The 22,057-nt window shown below is 44.6% G+C and overlaps 4 protein-coding genes across 4 annotated transcripts; all 4 read left to right on the forward strand.

Annotated features, from left to right (window-relative positions):
* Positions 1-280: 280 nt before the first annotated feature.
* On the forward strand, positions 281-6,031 carry LOC102718138 (probable sulfate transporter 3.5). Its single transcript, XM_015834265.2, has 12 exons — positions 281-846; positions 956-1,163; positions 1,284-1,455; positions 3,271-3,336; positions 3,439-3,552; positions 3,644-3,760; positions 3,877-4,003; positions 4,095-4,381; positions 4,489-4,679; positions 4,770-4,852; positions 5,306-5,382; positions 5,492-6,031. The coding sequence occupies exons 1-12, from the start codon at positions 468-470 to the stop codon at positions 5,657-5,659; spliced, it is 1,989 nt and encodes a 662-aa protein (XP_015689751.2). The 5' UTR covers positions 281-467; the 3' UTR covers positions 5,660-6,031.
* Positions 6,032-10,750: 4,719 nt separating this feature from the next.
* LOC102716078 (protein SODIUM POTASSIUM ROOT DEFECTIVE 2) lies at positions 10,751-13,328 on the forward strand. Its single transcript, XM_006644569.3, has 3 exons — positions 10,751-11,146; positions 11,297-11,372; positions 13,005-13,328. The coding sequence occupies exons 1-3, from the start codon at positions 10,940-10,942 to the stop codon at positions 13,157-13,159; spliced, it is 438 nt and encodes a 145-aa protein (XP_006644632.1). The 5' UTR covers positions 10,751-10,939; the 3' UTR covers positions 13,160-13,328.
* Positions 13,329-15,078: 1,750 nt separating this feature from the next.
* LOC102718420 (fe-S cluster assembly factor HCF101, chloroplastic) lies at positions 15,079-18,830 on the forward strand. The gene is made up of 15 exons (XM_006646205.3): positions 15,079-15,265; positions 15,365-15,490; positions 15,590-15,720; positions 15,799-15,849; positions 16,146-16,301; positions 16,386-16,529; positions 16,609-16,751; positions 16,870-16,939; positions 17,034-17,129; positions 17,223-17,312; positions 17,398-17,451; positions 17,525-17,648; positions 17,857-17,981; positions 18,243-18,365; positions 18,491-18,830. Exons 1-15 carry the CDS (start codon positions 15,178-15,180, stop codon positions 18,572-18,574), a joined length of 1,605 nt encoding a protein of 534 aa, XP_006646268.1. The 5' UTR covers positions 15,079-15,177; the 3' UTR covers positions 18,575-18,830.
* Positions 18,831-20,050: 1,220 nt separating this feature from the next.
* LOC107303735 (GDSL esterase/lipase At4g10955-like) lies at positions 20,051-21,693 on the forward strand. The gene is made up of 2 exons (XM_040529700.1): positions 20,051-20,121; positions 20,391-21,693. Exons 1-2 carry the CDS (start codon positions 20,051-20,053, stop codon positions 21,370-21,372), a joined length of 1,053 nt encoding a protein of 350 aa, XP_040385634.1. The 3' UTR covers positions 21,373-21,693.
* The last annotated feature ends 364 nt before the right edge of the window (positions 21,694-22,057 follow it).

Here is a 22,057-nt window from a genome sequence, read left to right on the forward strand (position 1 = left end):
GCCGTCGTCGTCGTCATCGATTCCTACGACCCCGAGGCCCGAGCGCGGCCAGAGCCCTCGATCGCTGATCTATATAAACCGCGCCATGCGCCCCGCTTTCCGAGCACACGCGCGCTGCACGTAAGCGCGCGCCCGCCCGCCCGGGAGCGAGCGAGCAGAGGCACACACGTAGCAGTACAGCGCGCACTTGGTGCTCACGTAATCCACCACACAGTGTAGCAGCCACTAGTTGCTCGCGCTCGCTGCATGCATAGCCATAATTAGGAGCAAGAAACTCGCAGCAGCGCTCGCCACACCGAGTCGATCAGAGCAAAACACGCTTCGAGTCGATCGCACGTCGTACTCTCGGTGCTGCTGCTCCGATCCATTTGTGTGGCAGGAGGTAGATCTCGGCCCCGGCTTGCGCTCGCGGCCAAGGCCTACGTACGTACCTCGAGAGATCGATCGACCGACCGACGACCGCGCACATGGGGACGGAGGCCCGCGACGGCGACGACGACCGCCGGCTCCGCGCGGCGCCGGCGCCGGCGCTCCACCTGCACGGCGGCGGCGCCCTGCCGGAGGTGAACCTGTCCACGCGGCGGCCGTTCGCGGAGAAGGTGTGGTCGGACCTCGCCGAGACGTTCTTCCCCGACGACCCGTTCCGCGGGTTCGGGGGGCTGCCGCCGGCCAGGCGGGCGTGGTGCGCGCTCAAGTACTTCGTCCCGGCGCTGGACTGGGCCCCGCGCTACCGCCTCGCCAAGTTCAAGTACGACCTCCTCGCCGGCGTCACCATCGCCAGCCTCGCCATCCCGCAGGGCATCAGCTACGCCCGCCTCGCCAACCTCCCGCCCATCATCGGCCTCTGTACGTACTATACGGCCGCTCCGCTGCCGCCCGCCATTTTAATGCGCGCCGCACCGATCAACCAACCGATCGAGACGATCTTTTCTTTTATCTTCCCTTCCCTTCCCAGATTCGAGCTTCGTGCCGCCGTTGCTGTACGCGGTGTTCGGGAGCTCCAACAACCTGGCGGTGGGGACGGTGGCGGCGGCGTCGCTGCTGCTCGCGTCCATCGTCGAGACGGAGGTGACGGCGGACGAGAACCCGGTGCTGTACCTGCAGCTCTTCTACACCGCCGCCTTCTTCACCGGGCTCTTCCAGACCGCATTAGGCGTCTTTAGGTTAAAACCAAAAAAAAAAAAAAAAAACTCCCAACTCCATCTAATAACCCCCGACGCGACGGCGTGTTTGTTTAGCTTCAATTAATTATTACGTTTTCTCTTGTGTTGGCTGGCGCGAAGGTTAGGGCTAATAGTGGATTTCCTCTCGCGGTCGACGATCACCGGCTTCATGGGCGGCACGGCGGCGATCATCATACTGCAGCAGCTCAAGGGCCTTCTTGGGATGAAGCATTTCACCACCAAGACGGACGTCATCTCCGTCCTGCACTCCATCTACCATTACCGCCATGAGGTGCAATGCAATCCCCTACTTAGTTTTCATTACTTAATTTAGTTTCTCCGTACTACTAGTAATCACTTCACTAGGAGGAAAGAAAAAGTTGGTTTGTTCTTTGCTTTTCTCCACTTCTCCCCTTTTTTTCTGGACGTTTTTAGAGTTTTAACTGCGATTGTTCCGTGCTGTCCAATGGATGTGTAACTGCTAAAAGTAGCATGCAGCCGCACGTTTCGAGAGGGATAACTGTCGAGGAGTAGTAGTGTTTCCGTGGGAGTTTTTGTGACCGCTCCTGTAAACTTCTCCGAGAAAATAACCACTACTAGTGCATGGAATCTGAATTGACTAGCAACTAATGGGGCTTTCTCGATTAGTAGTTTATCAGCTGGACTCGTCACGAGTCGTTAACAACTTCACAACAGAACAAGTTTTGCATCGGTGATACTGATACGTACGTGCAAACAAACAATAAAACTATTTGGGTGTCGCTGGATCGATCTTGTCCTTTTAAGAAAAGACCAAATCATTGTTGGGACCTACGGGCTGTGCGCTTGATCAGTTGCGTGCGCCGAGGAAATATCGGGATCGTGAGGGCTAAGGATGGACATGTCATAAGGTGTTAGGTTGGTCAAGTATGCTCTAATGTTTAGACTCATGTAGCTTGGATCCATTAAGATAAAAAAATGTTATTCTTCTCACCTCTATCCATCATGCAACATTAAATATTTAGCTAAAATATTTTTTTAATCTTAACACTAGTTGCCTAAAAATAATGGGTGCTTAGAAAATTTAGCTTAGCATCCTCCCTCCAATATATAGCATCCATCTCATATATTTCTCTCTTATATATACACCTAGCTCCTTAGTCTATACATTTGGGCTGCTCTGAACAGCGCCGTAGCTTTCTGAAGATTTTACCAACCTTGCCAGTACTGTATAATAGTAGTGGCCCCGACGATCTTGGTCAATGTCACGTGAGGAATGATATTCCGTGAAAATTTTTGGTTTGAACGTGACATCAAATATTTGGCCGGATATCGGAAGAATATTTCAGTGCCTAATTAAAAATCTAATTATATAGGGTGTCAGAAAACAATGGAACAAATTTTTAAAGTCTAATTAATCCGTTATTAGCACATTTGAGTTGTTGTAGCAGTTATATCTAATCATGGACTAATTAGGCTCGAAAGGTTCGTTTCGTAAATTATTTTCAAACTATATAATTAGTTATTTTTTAACTTTATTTAATGTTATATATATGTTTAAAAATTCGATGTGCTAGATAAACATGAAAAATTTTTAGAACTAACCAGAGCCTCGGAATCATCGTGTGTAGCACACTGACACGTTCATTTTATTTTATTTCAGAGAAATGATTTCCGTGCGGAAAATGCAGGAATAAGATTACGGGGAAATAGTTTTTAGCACACGGGTGTATGTACACTCATGTACTTGCATACCATCTAAATAGTAATAAAAAATATGAAAAAATTTAACAAGATAGCTTAATATGAGTTATATCACACCACAAACATGCAAGTTTAAATTCAACTTCTACGAGTTGTAGTAAAAAAACAAACAAAATTGAAACTAGGTATGCGCATATTTATAATTGTTTTCATTATTTTTGCTACAACTTATAGAAGTTAAATTTAAACTTACATGTTGGTGGAGTGATATAACTCGTATCAAACTATCTTGTCAATTTTTTTATATTTTTTTATGACTATTTAGATGACATGCAAGCAACAGGTGTACATACACCCGTGTGCTAAAAAACTTTTTCCTAAGATTCTGAACTATTTTTCATTATTTTTTCCTTCTTATCTGTAGTGGAAATGGCAGAGTGCAGTTCTTGGCATATGCTTCTTGTTGTTCTTGTTGTCGAGTCAGCACCTGGTAAGTGGGTAATCAGGAAACCGTATCTAGCAAAATTTTGTTTTTTTCAGATTTATGGAGTGATCCGTTTTATTCATATGAGTTTCTTTCGCAAAATTTCAGAGAAAGAAATTGCCAAAATTGTTCTGGGTGTCGGCCGTTGCACCTTTCATGGTTGTCGTCATCGGAGGCGTATTCGCTTTCCTCGTCAAGGGTGACGAGCATGGCATCCCGATAGTAAGTTGTCCATGCATTATGCCAAGATCATCCGGCTTCAGGGCAAAGTTTTTTTTTCTTCCCTGCTGAAACGCTGGTTAAACTTCAACAGGTCGGTAACCTGAAGAAAGGGCTCAATCCCCTGTCCATTTCGCAGCTAACATTCCAGTCCAGGCACATGAAGACGGCCGTGAAAGCAGGTCTCTTGTCTGGGATCCTAGCGCTGGCAGTACGAACATGATTTTGACTCAAACTCCCTCATCAATCACTGAACTTTCCATGCTAATTCACCTCGGCGAAGCGTTTCTCATCGGCGTTTGTATACGCGTGTCGATCCCTTGCCAGGAAGGGATAGCCGTCGGCCGAAGCCTGGCGATGGTCAAGAACGAACAGATCGACGGTAACAAGGAGATGATCGCGTTTGGCATCATGAACATCGCCGGCTCTTTCACCTCCTGCTACCTCACGACAGGTATATAACCTTAGTTCCGCGATGCATTTGGCAACATTTTTGTCTGAACTTTGCTGGCCGATCGATGATGACGATATGCTGCTGGTTTCAGGGCCGTTCTCAAAGTCGGCGGTGAACTTCCACGCCGGGTGCAAGACGCCGATGTCGAACGTGGTGATGTCGGTGTGCATCATGCTGGTGCTGCTGTTCCTGGCCCCTCTGTTCAAGTACACCCCGCTGGTGGCGCTCTCCTCGATCATCGTCGTCGCCATGATCGGGCTGATCAAGGTCAAGGAGTTCTGCCACCTCTACAAGGTCGACAAGTTCGACTTCTGCATCTGCATGGTCGCCTTCCTCGGCGTCGTCTTCTTCACCATGGTCACAGGCCTCGGCGCATCGGTAAAGCATCGCCATTTCGCCAACCTCACCTTTACTTACCACCTGTACCGCGCTACTCTGCACGACGCTGAGTTGCTGATGAGCGCTCGTCTCTGTGGAATGTGCAGGTAGGCTTGTCAGTAGTGAGGGCATTGCTGTACGTAGCCAGGCCTACCACCTGCAAGCTTGGAAGCATAGCCGGAAGCGAGAGCTTCCGCGACGTAAAGCAATACCCGCAGGCGAAGAGCGTCCCCGGCATCCTCGTCTTGCAGCTGGGCTCTCCCATCTATTTCATCAACGCGGGTTACTTGCGGGAAAGGTGACAGCAACGCACGCATGAGCTCATAGATCATTGCAGATCGTTGTCCTCGGCTGATCGAATGCCTAACTCGATCGCCGTGCATTGCAGGATCTTGAGATGGGTGGAGGATGAGGAGAACCTCTGCAAGGGCGTCGGGCACGATTTGCAATACGTTATTCTTGATCTTGGTGGTATGTCTGAATCTTCAGTGTAGTGACTCTCATCCTAAAATTTCAGGCCACAGGAAATAGTTTTTAGCACATGGGTGTGGTACATCCGTGAGTTTCCATGCCGTCTAAATAATTATTAAAAAATATGAAAAAAATTGACAAGATAGTTAATATGAGTTATATCACTCCAAACATGCAAGTTTAAATTGAATTTTTGTAAGTTGTAGAAAAAAACAAATAAAACTGAAACTAACTATAGCATATTCATAATTGCTTTTGTTATTTTTGCTACAACTTGTAGAAGATAAATTTAAACTTGTATGTTGGTGGAGTGATGTAACTCATATTAAACTATCTTGTTAAATTTTTCATATTTTTTATGATTATTTAGATGATATGCAAGCAACCCGTGTGTTAAAAACTGCTTCCTTCGGGCCACCGATAGTAAACTTGGCGTACGTCTGAACATTGCAGGTGTCACCTCGGTCGACAACTCTGGAATCGGGATGCTATCAGAAGTACACAAGAGCCTCGAGCGGAGAGGGATCACGGTTAGCTTCCTAAGCTTAAAGCTATTACTGCTCAGCACTCGCTCTGAAGGTCTGAATCTTCAGCTGCAGAATTTGACCGGCTTACGCGTGCATAATTTGGTCATTGCAGATAGCTCTGACAAATCCTAGGCTAGAGGTGACAGAGAAGCTGATGCCGTCTGGATTCATCAGGGACATCTTGGGGGAGGAGTGGGTGTTCCTGACTATCAAGGACGCCATCACGGCGTGCCGATACGCGCTGCAGACGTTCAGACGTAAGGGAGAAGACGAAGTATAGGAGCTCTTTCTTTGCGTAGTGCTGTTTACAAAAGTATAGGTGTAGATACTTGGGAAATGGGCAGGCAAGGCAAGCAATACAAAATGTTCCATTAGTATGGGTATGAGAGGAAGATTCGGGAAGTTATTCAGTCGCATGAATTAGTAGTACTTGCTTAGATGCTTGGATGTTCGATCTCTGCATGTTCTGAATTGTATCATGGTAAGGTCTTTGTTAGGGGCAATGGGGAATATAGTGAGGAGGATGGAAGAACTGTTTGTGTGTATAGATCAGTTTAGATTCTGCGGTTACTGAGAGTCGTAGATTTGCTTGTATAAGGCCTTGTGGTATTGCTGAACTGCTAGAAGAATAAATTGTTTAAATAATTTTACCGATTACTGTATTACCGTCCTCCTAAACAAACATAAATAAGGAAACAAGCTAAAAGAAACACTCTCTGTTCTATATTATATGACTTTTCGACTCTATCAAGATCTATCCATTGATTCATGTATATGTTTTGAACAATTTTACGGTTCTTGAGAAGATACCAAGAGGTAAAAGGTATCAACTCAAGTAATGTAAAAATGTCATATGTTTTATTTATGTGTCCAAGTTTATTATCATTCTTATGAAATGTACCTAATACATGGCTCAACATTATCGAATTTACTATTTCATATCTTCAAGGGAACGCATATGTGAAATATTCTGTTTGTCTCTGCTACTGTTTGTAGATCGTTTTCTGAAACTGTTAGCGTCTGAAATTAACTAGCTTTGGCCGATCATCTGATTCTGGATCCAGGTATAACCAGATGAAAACGATATATAACTGATCAGCAGCTTAAGAAACGTTCTGATAGAACCTGAATTATTCACGGTAGTAAGATTACTCCAAGAGGTAAAATGGAACCTTTGCATTTCCAAGAGATGTACGCTCTCAGTGGCGCCCAAGAATCAAATTAAATTTGCCTTCATGGCCATGATCAGTGATAAACGTTGCCACCATGGCCGGTTAAATTGTTGGTCCAGCACGGCGGTGAATCGGATGTATTTGGTCTAGCTTGTTAGGCTCGCGAGCCAGTTCGAGCTAGCTCGTTATCTCTAACGAACTAAAATCCTAGCTTGGCTCGTTATAAAAATGAAACAAATCGAGCTGAGCCGGGCTAAATTTGTCACGAGTCAAGTGAGCTAACGATCCACGGGCTTTCTATTCATCCCTAGTTTCATGCCACTTACCTCCTACATGGCGGAAATTATGGATTTTTTTGAAGACAGAAAAGTTATGAAATAGATCCAAAAGCGTACCAAGCTAACAGCTTTCATTGTGCCCTACTGCACTTGCAGGTTTCGACAGTTTGAGCTATGCTAGCCCTTTGCCATACACTGTACTCGTTTGCAGTACTCTCTTGCCAGGTGGGATCCGTATACGGTACTCCATGATTATTTGTTTTCGCTTATGAGCGTGGTAATGAACTAATGATTGCTTATGACCTTGTCAGGTTTCTCATCCAGATATCCACGACGATCCCAAAGACAACAGTTTACGGTCACTCTTGCTCGACAACAGGCAGTTTTCTGAGGAAGCTCTTGTTTGTGGAAATGCAAGAAATGTTATACTTCTTATTCAGTATCGTTACTGACATTAGCGTTTGGGTAGGGGCTAGCAGTACTGGGGACGCATCTCATCTTACATTGTTATGGTTTCTCTGCTCCTACGGACTGCTGGGAGAAAGCTTATTTTCTATCCCTATTCGCTCAACTACCCTTGAGCCAGGTGTTCATCTGGATGGAGTCCGCTGAGATCACCATCTGGATTGGACGAAACGGGCAAATGTAGAAAGGAAGCCCCTGGCCCCTGCTGCGCCCGTTTTAGGCCCTCTTGCTCTTGCATCCGCACGTCTGCTGCCCCACCCTCCGAACATATTCACGTCCTCGTCTTGCTCAAGGCAAGGCAAAGGGAGCCCACCTCAGCTTGTGGGTTGTGTGACTTGTGAGGTGGTGGTCGCAGGTAGCACTAGGACCCATGTTAGCAGCTGTGAAGCCGTGCTAGTGTGACCGTGCTCATCACCATGGCCAACGCTCAAAGCGGCGAGGACAAGGCAGTCCACAGACAATCAAGTACACATGTACCTCATTTTTTTTCTCTTATGCTTATAAGTTAAAATTTGAATTTATAATTTTAAATTTAAAGTTGATTTTAAAGTTTTCTTATCAAATTTTATTTTTCAGTCTTAACTTTTAAATCGCTAAGAATATATATATATAGGGCTTTTTACCATCCTTAAAAATATCTCAAGGTATCAAGAATTTTCGTATAAATTTTTGGTACTTCAAGGTACAAAGTACCTCAAGATACCACCATTTTTACACTAAAATGTGTGGTACCTTAAGATACTTTTTTAAGGATGTTAAAAAAGTTCTTTTTACCATCTTTGAAAAGTATCTGAAAGTACTAAGAATTTTAGTACAAATTTCTGATACCTCAAGGTAACATGTACCTCAAGCTACTACACATTTTAAGTGTGGTAACTTGAGGTATTTTTTCAAAGATGATAAAAAAACTTATAAATGTTATTTATAAATAATATGACGTTTGACTTTTTTCATCGTAAGCGAAACAATCACCCTTAGTTATCAACACATTTCAGCTGATTCCCCACCTGCCGGGGCCTGAGCAATGGCCTTTCCCCTTGCCGCCTTGCACTCGAAAGGATTCTCCCCATCACAGTCCACAAGAAAGAGCCACTCCACCGGTGAGTCACCTACTGCCACCCTTTCCATGGTTGCATCTTTGCTAGCTCGACTTCACGAGTCGGGTACTCCCACCGTATTAATCTGGACATGGAGTCTGAAAACAATGCCCATCGACTGCATCTCTCAAGCAACATGATGCATGGGGCCTGAGGCTTCCACAAGATCCCACTTGGTGGCTGAGAGCCTGAGAACGAAGTCGTCGAATGGCAGAATCCTAAGAACTTGGCACGCATTGCTCGTTTGGAATCCAGGATAGTAGTTCACAACGAGGCAAACCAAATGGCACAGCCCAATCAACCCATGCTGGGCAAAGGGTACGGCATGATCCGTCCTCCTCCACGGAGAGACCCAATAATTAGGCCCCCGGGCCCCACCTGCCATGTCTGCCTCTGCACCCCCATCTTGCCCAATGGCCACCCACCACGAGCCTTTCAGATAGAATGATAGATGGATGATCCGATGCATCTGCATCGGTATTCCAGTAGTGGACGATGCCGTGGGTGGGTTTAACGGACATTCACACGACGGTTAAGCTGCATGAATAGGTCACATATCACAAAGCTTAGAGCATCACAACGAGAATACTAATATTTTACTATCCAAAAATTTATATTTGGTTCATCAAAAAAATATTAGGCATAAAAATTATACACTTCTCCAACAAAAAATCTAAAAATAAATAATTTGTATTAGGAACCCATTTTTTACTCAAATTTAGGATACAATTAAGACAATTTAGGCATGAGTAAATATTATAAATGTATTTGATAACCTGTTGGAGATACATTTTCTAGTCTAATTTCTAAAATTTAGTTTTAGAGATCAATTTTAGACATCTCTCGGAGATGCTCTTATAAACATTTCTTTTTCAGGTTTGAGGGCACTGGGGTGATTTTCGTTATATGTAAATTCCTTCTCTTAGTGAATTTGGGCGACTATTTCTGTGTCGTCCCCGCAAAAAAACACATTTCATTTATAATTTGTGTGTACAAATAAAATAATAAGTGGGAAAATATATACATAGAAAATATTATTTTAGAAAGATATATCTATTATTCCCTCCGTTTCACAATGTAACACTTTTTAATATTGTCTAGATTCACATAGGTGCTAATGAATCTAGACACATATATAAATTACATACACTATTAATAAATAAATTTAGATAAGACTAGAAATTCTTAATCAACGTGGTTATTTTTCCCCTCTCTCTTTCGCGAGCAGAAGTGATACAGATTTCGGTGTCGCGCATAAGCACAAAGCATTACCGGCTAATCAATCGCGTCTCGTCTCTCTCCTAATATAACTGGGCATGGATCCCTTTGGGATCTTGTCGAACGAAGGCGATGCGCACCGATGCGTCATCCATCATGCCTTTCGGAAAGTTAAAAAAAAAAGTGACAACACGCGATGCAAACATCTGCGACTAGTTTTTCTCATCACAGTACACGGGGGGAGGATTACGCAAGGTTCAGTGATTAATTTGCATTGAACGGGCGAAACTATATGCCTTGCCAACAGATGCCTAATTGCTATCTGAAAACCGAACCGGCTAGTTGCATATTTATAGTAGGTCGTCGTGGCTCGCAAAAAAGAAGTCGTGGCCTACAAAGATTAGCACCGGTATGTGGCATGCGTCTATGAAGATGACCTGCGGCCTGTGGGGGAATTTCATACTCTCTCCGACCAAATTTTATAACTTTGGTCATCTCGCCGGCGCAAGCCAAGTGGATATGGTTTTTATATGGTAGCTGATGCCTTCTTGCTTGTATTCCCCTTAATTTCTTTGCTGATCAGCTTACGTTGGCATGTGTCCCCCCACAGAATGAAACGATCAAATACATACATTATTCAGATGTAGACAAGTGAAAGGCACGTATGTGGCAATTTGTGAATCTTGACGACGTCTTACCGCCGATTTTTCTATATTTTCAGTTACTTGCATTGTATAATAATACTACATTACTACTGACCAAATGGTTAGGCATGATTACTCCTATAATTGTATGTTATGATTTACCAAGTGTGTTGCCCCTCGGTTTGGTTCTCTGACTCTCTCTTGATCTCTCCTAAGTCCTACCAAGACCAATTAACATTGCAATGTGTTCCATCTAAAGAAAAAACATAGCAATGTGTTCCGGAATGCATAATTGCACCAGTTCTAGTACCTGCCAATAGGCAAGCACATTGTCACATGGAGAGCTACCAGCTTGTCTCGTTGTAAAACCGGCGCCTGCCTGACCATGTCTTGCACCCGACATAAGTTAATTATATTTCTAGGAAGTTGCTTCAGACTCTTGGGCAATAGCCCACTCCAATGCTCTGCTACAGCTTGTATATATGCCCCTTCCCTGACCTCATTCCAAGTGCTTTGGTAGGTCTACTGCCTCAGCTCGCATATCTACTTGTCTCTTCTCGTGCAAAGCTGTGTCATTCTTCACATACCCCTGCGCAGCAGAACCCTGCCAATCTTGGCGAGAAGTTAGTAGCAGGCATTGGCTGCTTTCCTGAAGCTTTGCCACCGAGAAAAAGAGAGAGCGAGAGATGGGGAAGAAGCTAGGTTTGGACAAGGTCCTTGACTGCTTCTCCCTCTCTCTGTGCACGAACGCCTGCGCCTGCATACATTCAGTGGAAGACGAGGAGGAGGCCATCGAGAGGGAGGCGCTGGTGAGCTCTCAGCTGGAGGAGCTGGTGAAGCTCAAGGACCTCGTCGGTGGTGCCAAGACACTCGCTTTCCATCTGGAGCCAAAGGTGAGCTTGATACTCCCCCTGCTCCGACTCCGAGACATCCATCCATCCCCTGCAAGACATTCTGTCTGCAGCAGTGCAGCTGCTGTTCACTTCATCACTCGCGCGTATGTAAACATGAGATCCTCTCTGTTGCGCTTTGCCCTGATGCAGACCGTGGAGCTCAGGGTGTCCATGCACTGCTACGGATGCGCCAAGAAAGTTCAGAAGCACATATCCAAGATGGACGGTATGAGACCGATGATCCTCTCTGATCTTATTTTGGGACAGTGTTGAGATTCTTTTGATAGGCTAAAAGGGATGCATTCTGAAGTACGGGTAGTATTTGTTATCTTAAAGTTACTTTTTTTTTCCTTTTTACCAGACGAACAAAACTAGGAGTACCACAGGCTAGCTTATGCAACCGATCATTCTGAGCTTCTTTCATGGTTCTTCACTCAAGAACAAGTCACCCACTTGTTTGTTCTTCTCTTCGCAATTACATGAGAACTCAGTGACTCAAACGAGAATAGCAAAGGCGATAGGGGCGTACTAGGAGGTTAGGATCATATTTATGTGAGAGTGACAATCTCTCTTCAACTAGCAATAACTAGTTTATAGGTGATAATACCTGAAACCCTGAAGCGAACTGACCAGAAAGTTGAATCCTGCCTCAATGTTGAACTCAACCTCTCTTCAATGTGCTTCATGCCATACGCAAGTGTGCCATTTCTTATTAACTAGTACTACTGAAGAGAAGCGTTCATATTTGCAGTAGAATTTCGGCACTAGATAGGATCTCGAAGCAATCACTGGGCTGGTGTCTATTTTTAAAAAAATCACAGGGTTATCAAATGGCGCGCATATGAGCATTTTCTAACGTACTAGTACCACATGGGCATCTGTGGGATGTGAGCAGAGTCTCAGAGTCAGAGAGGCCAGTGAGTTTCAGAAGCATTCGGAGGAGCTGCTGCAACTGCAAGAAGACGCGCCTGTCAGTGCAAGGAAGAAAAACTCGCCCCAGTGGTCGACCATTCTGCACCTCCAATCATTTTGGTAGTACAGGCTAATGGCGAACCCCAGACTCCAATATCTACTCTGGTTCCCTGTTTGCAGGGTTAATGGCGAACAGTGGACATAACCCTAGCAGCAACATGCTCCATAAAGCTACTAATATTATTTCAGAAAACGAAAATGTCTCTGAAGAAAAAGGTTTTGGGAGTAGGCATGCATGTTACAGGTCACGGAGCTCGAAAATGTGCGATCATCCGCTCCCCATGAGTTGGCTTTCGTGTCGTTTTGGTTGCGACTTGTGCAGATACACGCAGGCAGGCAGCCCAAATGCATCCATGCATATCAACAACATGCAGGTTTCAGCACATGTTTGCACTGTACACATGTGCATGGCCGGCTGCCTTCCTGCCTGTGCCCGCCGACCCTTTCTGGAAAGAAGCTTGCAGTCGGTGGCCAAGAATTTGGTTGCAAAAGCTTGCTTCACTCCTGTACAAAACATAAGTTTGCTACTAGTGTGCACCTTCTAAGGCTCGTTGCCGGATCACACGAAAAGATGGAAAGGGTTTCTGTCGGCTTTCAACTTCCAAGTTTGTTTGATCAAATGAACGATCATCGCGTCTGTAATACAAGTATACTTTTGCTATTGGTCAAACGTATGATTTTTTGTTTTTCTGTCAAACAAACGCGCAATGCATGCGAGGGGTTGAGGTGAAGGATGTTTATGAGATTTTTGACTTGCATACATGTCTTCAAATTATTATCCAATGAAAATGGCCGGATTTGTTTGATTAAACTAAAATTTTCAAATCCATACTAGTACTCCATGGATCTGAACATTTCTGTCGTCTGCCTGTGTCTGTGTGTGCAGGTGTTACGTCGTTTGAGGTAGATCTGGAGAGGAAGAAGGTGGTGGTGATAGGGGACATCACGCCGTATGAGGTGTTGGAGAGCGTCTCCAAGGTGATGAAGTTCGCGGAGCTGTGGGTGGCCCCCAACTCCACCAAGGTTGCTGCCAGTAGCTAGCTACAGTGATGGTCCTACTATGGTAGATCGACGGGTCATACTATATACGATGGTACATATGAGACCTCGCCGCATCAAGTATTCGATTTTTATGGCATTGGGGTCGTGAGGTCGTCCGTCCAGCTCTCGTCCTACTCCCACACGATGCCAAAATTTTTTTATTAATAAAAGTAAGTTATTACTAAATCATCGGGTAAAATTTTTTAAAAAACTAAACCTTTTGATCACGCCAATGTCAATGGCGTGGTAAGACAATGCTGCCACGCCACCGACAATAACGTGGCAAGCCGTTTGGCCACGCCAATATTGATGACGTGGCCAAAAGGTTCATACGGTGAAAATATTTTGTCCGAATGTTTAGTAATAAAATTATTTCTTAAAATGGTTTAAAAAATAGAAAAAATTCGACGAGGCCCGTCTCGGTCTTGAACGCGTAGCGGTGCACAACTGCAAAAAAGGTTGCCAGGCAAGTTTAACTAGGGAAGAAGCACCATTTCCAGTGCAACGTTTCCCTCCCTGTCGATTGGTTGGCTACCCTGTTGCTGGCTTGCTGCGTTGGACGACCATCGTTGTGTACACATGTTTTGCCGTGGATTCTATGTGAGGGTAGGGATGTTGAGATGGGTATCCTCTAACTTATGTCCTATGACATGGATCACTGATATTGTTAGCCACGCAAGATGAGAGGGTAGTAAGTTAGAGGATCCGTGGAACTTCACTTGCCGAGTCATTGGACACGAGGGTCCGCACGGCTGGGGCGAGGAGGCCAGGTGAACTTGGTGTTGTGGTGAGGTAACCGGATAAACCGGCTGCGTAAGCCGCGCGCACGCAGGGGACGGAGCGGAACCCACCGGATGGCGCTCGCGTTGTGTGACCGGCGCCCTCCCCCGCCATGGGCCGGCTCCGTTAGGAACGATGGTGAAGAGGTTGGAAATGGGCCGGGCCAGCTCGACGGGGTAGGGGAGGGGCTGATTCTTAACTTTCCCAGCCTATGTCTAGAATTTTTTTATTTTAAATTTTATTTTGTAAAATATTTATAGAACTAGATTTTCATTCAAAAATATTACAAATCTCACCTCCTCGTACCCAACTAAAGGGTGCACCCTCTAGAAAGACGCGTTAGCTGACGTGGCAAACGGAGATAAGACCGCGATGACGACTTTAGCAGGCCGACGGTTATTTCTGCAATTTATTAGCACTACCGTCTACTCCCTTCTCCCAAAAGATGGATGAAGCACCAAAAGTTGACGGAAAATGTGGTGACAACATCTATTAGCACTACCATCTACTCTCTTCTTCCAAAAGACTTTTAGTCTCACATATACCTAGAGAAAATCACAAAGATTAGAATGTCCTTTATTTTTTTCAAATCTCACTATATTTGTCCTCTACTTTACAAAACTCTCATGCAATAATTACTAAAGAATGAGATCTCTGTGAGACAAACATAAAAGCTAAAAGTGAAGTCTTTGGAAATGAATATATTACTCGAGTTTTAGGTTACAAGATTTTTTTGGTTTTTTTATATGTATGTATAAACCAATATGTATGTTATATATATATATATATATATATATTAATATTATATGAATACAAAGAAAAATAAAATATCTTATAACACGATGAAACAGAGGTAGGCCATGTTCGACACTCCCCATATTTACCTAGATTCCCTCATTTTTCTCATACACGCTTTCCGAATTGTTAAACGGTGTGTACTAATATGTTTTTCGCACCAAATTTTTATAATTATTAATTAATTAATTATGTATTAATATACTAATATGTTTTCCACGCCGATATCTGACAAACCAAACGAACGCAGCCGTAACATTGATATGTGGGTTAAGCTGCTTTGGCATGATTGTAATCCAGGGCCCACTCATCGGTGTCCGCCACGCTCTCTAATCTTTAAGCGAGAAGGCAAACCAAATCCACACAACCAGCGGCCCAGAAACGGGCACTCTCCCTCGCCTCTCCTCTCCTCTGCACCGCGCTCCTCGCCGTCGACCGCCGCAATGCGGAGCCTCCGCGCCGCGCCCGCCTCCTTCCTCGCGCCGCCCGCGCCCCCTCTGCTCCTCCCTCCATCCACTCCAGCCCCACGAGGTGCGCACGCACTGCTCTGTCTTGACGCGCGCGCTCGGAGCTCTCACCGGCAAGCTAATTTAACTGCACCACGGAGTCCGTGGTCTTTCTTTTTTGCAGGCGTCTTCTCGGCTGCTGCTGCTGCCGCCGCCGCGGCGGCTAACCAGACGCATGCCTGGTGCCCTTCGCCGCGGCGAGTGGTCCGGCTCCGGCGGCCCGCGCGCGCGGGAGCTGCGCCGTCCAGCGGTAAACTGACAACGGCTGGGCCTCTCAGCAGCAAAACTGCTACACAGCACTATTCAAAGCTTCGAGATTTCTAAGTTTTTTTCGAACTTCTGTGGGCAGCGGCTTCGGTGGAGGACGCCAAGAAGGACGTGCTCGTAGCGCTGTCCCAGATCATCGATCCCGACTTCGGGACGGACATCGTGTCGTGCGGCTTCGTCAAGGACTTGGAGATTAGCGAGGCCTTGGAAGAGGTAACATGGGGACACTTGCTGGTGAAGCCTGGACCGATATAGTTATAACTGATGATCGCAATTGGGGTCTTCTTTCAGGTCTCGTTTCGTCTGGAGCTGACGACTCCCGCCTGTCCGGTCAAGGACATGGTGAGTTCAGTTCCTGTGTTTATCTGTTCAGTTGTGCCAGTGGAACTGTTTCACCCTTTATGTTCAGCTGTCTCAGAGAGAATAGCAGTAACTATATCAGTTCTTAGATAATGAGTTACTATTTACCTATATCAGTCGATCGGTTAACTGGTTAAGCTTATCATCAGGATGGGATGGATGTATGAAAGGGAACTGATTTATGTTAGTACATCTTTCAGTAAAATTGCTTTACTACCCCGTGGGTTAGAAAAAAATATGTGAGAAAATTGCATTAACAATTATTTTCCCCGTTGCAGTTTGAAGAGAAGGCAAACGAGGTTGTTGCAGCGCTTCCATGGGTCAAGAAGGTCAATGTTACGATGTCTGCGCAACCTGCACAGCCGGCATTTGCAGGGGAGCTCCCAGAAGGACTGCAGAAAATTTCGAATATCATAGCAGTTTCAAGCTGCAAGGCAAGGCTTGAAACTTCTGTGCATATCACAGGATAATAATAAATAGTTTTTGTTAGTAGTAGCTAACTAGATAACTTTTTTCAGGGAGGAGTTGGAAAGTCTACTGTTGCTGTAAATCTTGCATATACATTAGCTGGTATGGGAGCCAGGGTTGGAATTTTCGATGCTGATGTCTTTGGTCCAAGCTTACCAACTATGGTTTCTCCTGAGAACCGGCTACTAGTGATGGTAAACTAGCTGATTGAATAATTATGTTAACATGAATTTTAGTAGTTGCACTAATAATGGTAAACAGATTTACCTTTAGAACCCAGAAAGCAGAACTATTCTTCCAACCGAGTATTTGGGCGTCAAGATGGTGTCTTTTGGCTTTGCTGGTCAAGGAAGAGCAATAATGAGAGGTCCAATGGTTTCAGGAGTGATTAATCAGTTGCTAACCACTACTGAATGGTATGCAAAACAAATAGTTGACACCTTTTTCCTACCAGTCATTGCCTTCGCCATAGTGTCAACAATATTTTCAATTTTCCAGGCATAGGTATTTGACATTTTTCTTCTTTTCATGAAGGGGTGAACTCGACTACCTTGTCATTGACATGCCTCCTGGAACAGGAGATATACACTTAACGCTCTGTCAGGTGGTGCCTCTAGACTGATAATTGTACAGACCATATGTGGTAACATCAACCATCCTTGCAAGCATCATGAAATTTAACCTGTCTGAAACATCAGGTAGCCCCATTGACTGCAGCTGTCATCGTTACCACCCCTCAGAAGCTTGCTTTCATTGATGTTGCAAAGGGAGTCAGGATGTTTTCTAAGCTGAAGGTATGCAGTCTTCAGATCACTCTGCATTTGAAATGTAATCTACCTACTACTGGTCTTTGATTTGTTTCTGCTTTATCTTTTTTTCTTTTGAAGGTTCCTTGTGTTGCTGTTGTTGAGAACATGTGCTACTTCGATGCTGATGGAAAACGATTTTACCCATTTGGGCAAGGGTCTGGAGCTCAGGCAAGACATGTTTGATGCATATTTCGTAGCACATTAATTTCTCTTGGACAGTTTTTGAATTGCTTCGGCAATGCAATCGTTTCAGGTTGTGCAGCAGTTTGGAATACCTCACCTCTTTGATTTGCCCATACGACCAACTGTAAGCTCAATCCGACCTATCTTATACAAGTTTAAATGTGAGCGCAAAGCTGACAGTTTGTTACAATTTACAGCTTTCCGCGTCTGGAGATACTGGAATTCCTGAAGTAGTGGCCGATCCACAAGGGGATGTTGCCAAGACATTTCAGAATCTTGGAGTATGTGTTGTTCAACAATGTGCTAAAATCAGACAACAAGGTAAGTTATCAGCTCACAAATTACAAAATAGAATATGAATTCATAGAAGTTCCTTTTTTGGGGTAAATTTGCACTAACAAAATATTAAACAAGACGAAGAAAGAAGTGTACTAATATATTGGTGCAGGGGTTGTTCAGAATATATATTCTAGCAAAGAAGATATGTTTTTCTCCTGTAAAGTTGTGTCAACCTTTTTCATTTTGCCAGTTTCGACAGCAGTCTCCTATGATAGATCAATTAGAGCAATCCGAGTGAAAGTACCAGATTCAGATGAAGAGTTCTTGTTGCATCCAGCAACAGTCAGAAGGAATGACCGGTCTGCTCAAAGTGTGGTGCGTACACCCTTTAACCATTTAATGTGTTCTGAAACAATTATAACAATTGTTATTAAGGTTAGCAGTTAAAAAATTCTTTATTTTTTCACATCATCAAATGCATCTACTTCAAACTTCAAAAAAAAAATGCATCTACTTCAAAAAGCACGTGCAATGCCTATGATTTTCAGAAAACTAAATCATGTACAGTCTGTGTTTTCAGAAACCATTTTTTACGGCCGTCTTGTTTTGCACATACTAAGTAGTTCTTGTCTGCAGGACGAATGGACAGGTGAGCAGAAAGTACAATACGGTGATATACCAGAAGACATTGAGCCTGAAGAAATACGTCCTATGGGCAACTACGCAGTTTCTATAACTTGGCCTGATGGTTTCTCTCAGGTAATATAATGCAGAATATATATTATTTCAACTATAATAGACTTCTGAAATTCATGTAGATGGCAATCATCTTTATTAAAGAATGGGAATGGAGATGAAATGAACATGAATCTGATTCTCTGCAGATAGCACCTTATGATCAATTGGAAATGCTTGAAAGGCTCGTGGATGTTCCCCGTGCAAAAACTGCAGTGATCTCTTCTTCATGATAAAGTAGAGATAATGTTCAGCCAGAAGGGACAAGAAAACAAACTTTTGATACAAATCGAATTTCGGAGTTTCTAGGATTACAGGGAAAAATTTGTGATTACTGTAACGATGTACAATGAACAACATTTATATGAATAGAAGGCATTATTCTTCTTATGGGAAATTTAACTTTTTGTCATCTCAAGTCTGTAAACGGGAATTTAAGATGTGTTTTCGCCATCCATAATCCACATATCGACCGAAAAGTCGTGCAAGAGACGAGATAAAATTTGCTAATGAGCTATAATTTCCGCAGTCATTTTTCGTCATCAAATGAATTGCCAGGTCGCTACACAAAATTCTGGAAGATAAACCCTTCATCCTAGTCGTCGATCACATTTAGATTCTTCAACGAGTAAACATTGACACTTGCAAGCATTTTTGCTTACCATTTCTGATCTTATTGTCAACTGGCCGCGACACAAAAACTTTGAAGTTGCATATAACTCAGCCTATCAGCACGTTTGGACTTTTCAGCATGGTGTCGTCACTAGCCTTAATCTAGCTCTCAGCTATGCTTTTATCAGCCAAAATACCATAAAGAACCAGTCCAAAGTTTGTATCCAATTATTGTAGCTCTAGGATTCAGAAATATAATTTGTTACATTAATTGTATGCTTCTACTCGCTCATCGAGATGAAAAGGAAATAATGATAAACAAATCTGCAGTACACATCATTTGCTCTTTATAAATTTAAGCCACTTGTGCTCTTACCAACTGATACATTCATGTTTATTTTTTTTCAAAAAAGATTAAAAGTCTTCTCATTTCCTGCTCTTTGGATACCACTACCAGCATGCATTCTTGATTTCTGCAGCCTAAGTCAGCACCAACAGGAAATTGCCCAAATCATACAACTAGTCCCCAATTGTACAATGCAGTTCGTTGCCCGCACAATTTTCTAAACAGCTGTTTGTAATAAAAAAGAGGTTAGATTCCTTTCTTGACTTGATCTTCAAACTTGAAAGTCGTATGATTGGCTAATAAACACTCCTATGAGGGATTCATTTAGGAATTTGGAGTCAGAAGTGTAATGAAGAAGAGGATGCTTCTCACCAGGAGATGATGCCAAAAAGGAGATTTTTCTGGTATTGGTCTTGCTCCTTTTGTCTTAATTTCTTCTCAGCAGGTTATCATAAGTGTTGTCCACTACCAATCACGAGGTCTTGAGATATGATTAGACATAAATCTCTTCCTTATGCACATAAAGGTTAAGGTGAACAATGTTTAGATCATACAAAATGTGAATCAAGCATGGAGTAGATGCTTCAGAGGAAAGAGCTGTTAAGAAGAAATTGGGGATCTTGGTCAATGATCACTTGTAGCGGTTCTCTAAAAAGTTCAGATTAGTCCATGTTTCATTCATTTTTTTATTTTTTATTTTTTTTGTGCAGAGCAACCTTACGGTGAATCTATTAAAGACCAGGAAGAAAAGATGGGCAAAATGCCGTCACAGAAGGACCTTTTTGAGGTTTCAGGACCAACGCACTTGACATATGTGAATTGGTAACTTGCTGATTCCATTTCTCCGTAGTTGTTCCTTTCCAAACAATGAAAAAAAAAACCAATTGTTTGTCTTCAGATTGTTATTTTCGCTATCTACTGTAATGATTAGTATCATACTCAAATTTCTACCTTGCAACTTAGTTGCAACGCCGAAACTTGAAAACAATTAGTCATAAAAAAAGTTCATAGTTTTGTGAAGAGAAAAAACAAGAACCTGCATTGGCAAGCCATTGATCACCTTTGCGTTCTTATGCTTTTGCTCCGGGCAGGAACTGCCCACACCACCAGCGGTCCGTCATGGCGAGCCTCGTCCAGGGCGTGTACGTCATGGAGCGCGACCGGCAGTGGAACCGGCACGGCCACGACGCCCGGGCGCCGGCGTGGTGGAGGTCCTTCCACTTCGAGATGCGAGAGGCGCTCGTGGACGCCGCCGACTCCTCCGTCTTCGGCGCGGTCTACGCGTTCCAGCCGCCGTGGCACCTCCTCGATCCCGCGGCCGCCGCCAGCGCGCCGCACTACGTCGTCGCCTTCCGCGGCACCATCACCAAGAAGGCCTCGGCGTCCCGGGACCTCAAGCTCGACCTCCAGCTCGTCCGCAACGGCCTCGACGGCACCTCCCGCTTCCGCGCCGCCATGCAGACCATCCACGGCGTCGTGGCGGCGGCCGCGGGGCAGCCGCACCGCGTCTGGCTGGCCGGGCACTCCCTGGGCTCCGCCATCGCGACGCTCGGCGCGAAGGCCATGGCCAGGGCGGGCGTCGCCCTCCCCACGTTCCTCTTCAACGCGCCGTTCCCGTCGGCGCCGGTGGAGAAGATCGGGGACAGGCGGGTGAAGCAAGGCATCCGCATCGCCAGCAGCTTCGTCACGGCCGGGGTGGCCGCCGTCCTCCACCAGGGCCGCGGCGGCGGCGGCAGCTGCGACGCCTTCGCGATGCTGGCGCGGTGGATGCCCAACGTGTTCGTCAACCCAGGTGACCCCATCAGCGCCGAGTACGTGGGGTACTTTGACCACCGCAAGAAGATGGAGGACATCGGCGCTGGCGCCGTGGGGAGGGTGGCGACGAGGAACTCGGTGAAGGACCTGCTGCTGGGCGTCGGCAGGGCGGGCGGGTGCGAGCCGCTGCACCTGTTCCCGTCCGCCGTCCTGACGGTGAACCGCGGCCCGTCGCCGGACTTCAAGGCGGCGCACGGGATCCGCCAGTGGTGGAGGCCGGACCTGGCGCTGGAATGCAGGACTCATCTCTACTACTAGGCTTGAATGCTTGATCATGGGGTTGGGTCACAAGTTGGGACCCGAGACGTCCAGTGGAATCCGATCTGCAAAATGCAGGGAAAAGACACTTGATCATAGTCATGGATTCATCCATGGCATCATTCATAATCTCTCTCAACCCACCTTACAAAATTACAGACACAGTGGGCTCTTGTTCACTTATGCCTTATTATTGGATCGAAGGACGTATTTACAAACAAAAAATATTTTAGCTTTAGCTTTAATTTCCCAAGAATTTAACACTCCTTGTTCAGTTGGAGGAAGTTAACCCATATAAACAGTAAAAGTGAAGGAGTGTGAATGTATGCACACATCAATTTATATAAATTTTTTCAAGACTTTTGGAGATGTAAAATTTTCTATATTTTCTCTTTACAACTTGTAGAAAAGAAAATTTTCCTTTAATTTTTCTTAGCTCTATTCCTACCGAATGGAACGCATATAAATTATTTATTATAAATTCAAAGCCTATATTTTCATGCAAAGCGAGCCGAGCTTGATGCTAGATGGAAAACTATGTACTCAACTACCGAATCTATGGTGATATAATTGTAGAAGATGTTGTAGCCAGCAACAAAAAGAAATTATATGTAGTAGTTCTACATAATCCAACTATAGCTAGGCACGTCGTGTAGTCGGTGGTATAACCATGCATGTGCCCGTA

Source organism: Oryza brachyantha, chromosome 1 (assembly GCF_000231095.2).
Source record: "Oryza brachyantha chromosome 1, ObraRS2, whole genome shotgun sequence".
Lineage (NCBI taxonomy): Eukaryota > Viridiplantae > Streptophyta > Magnoliopsida > Poales > Poaceae > Oryza > Oryza brachyantha.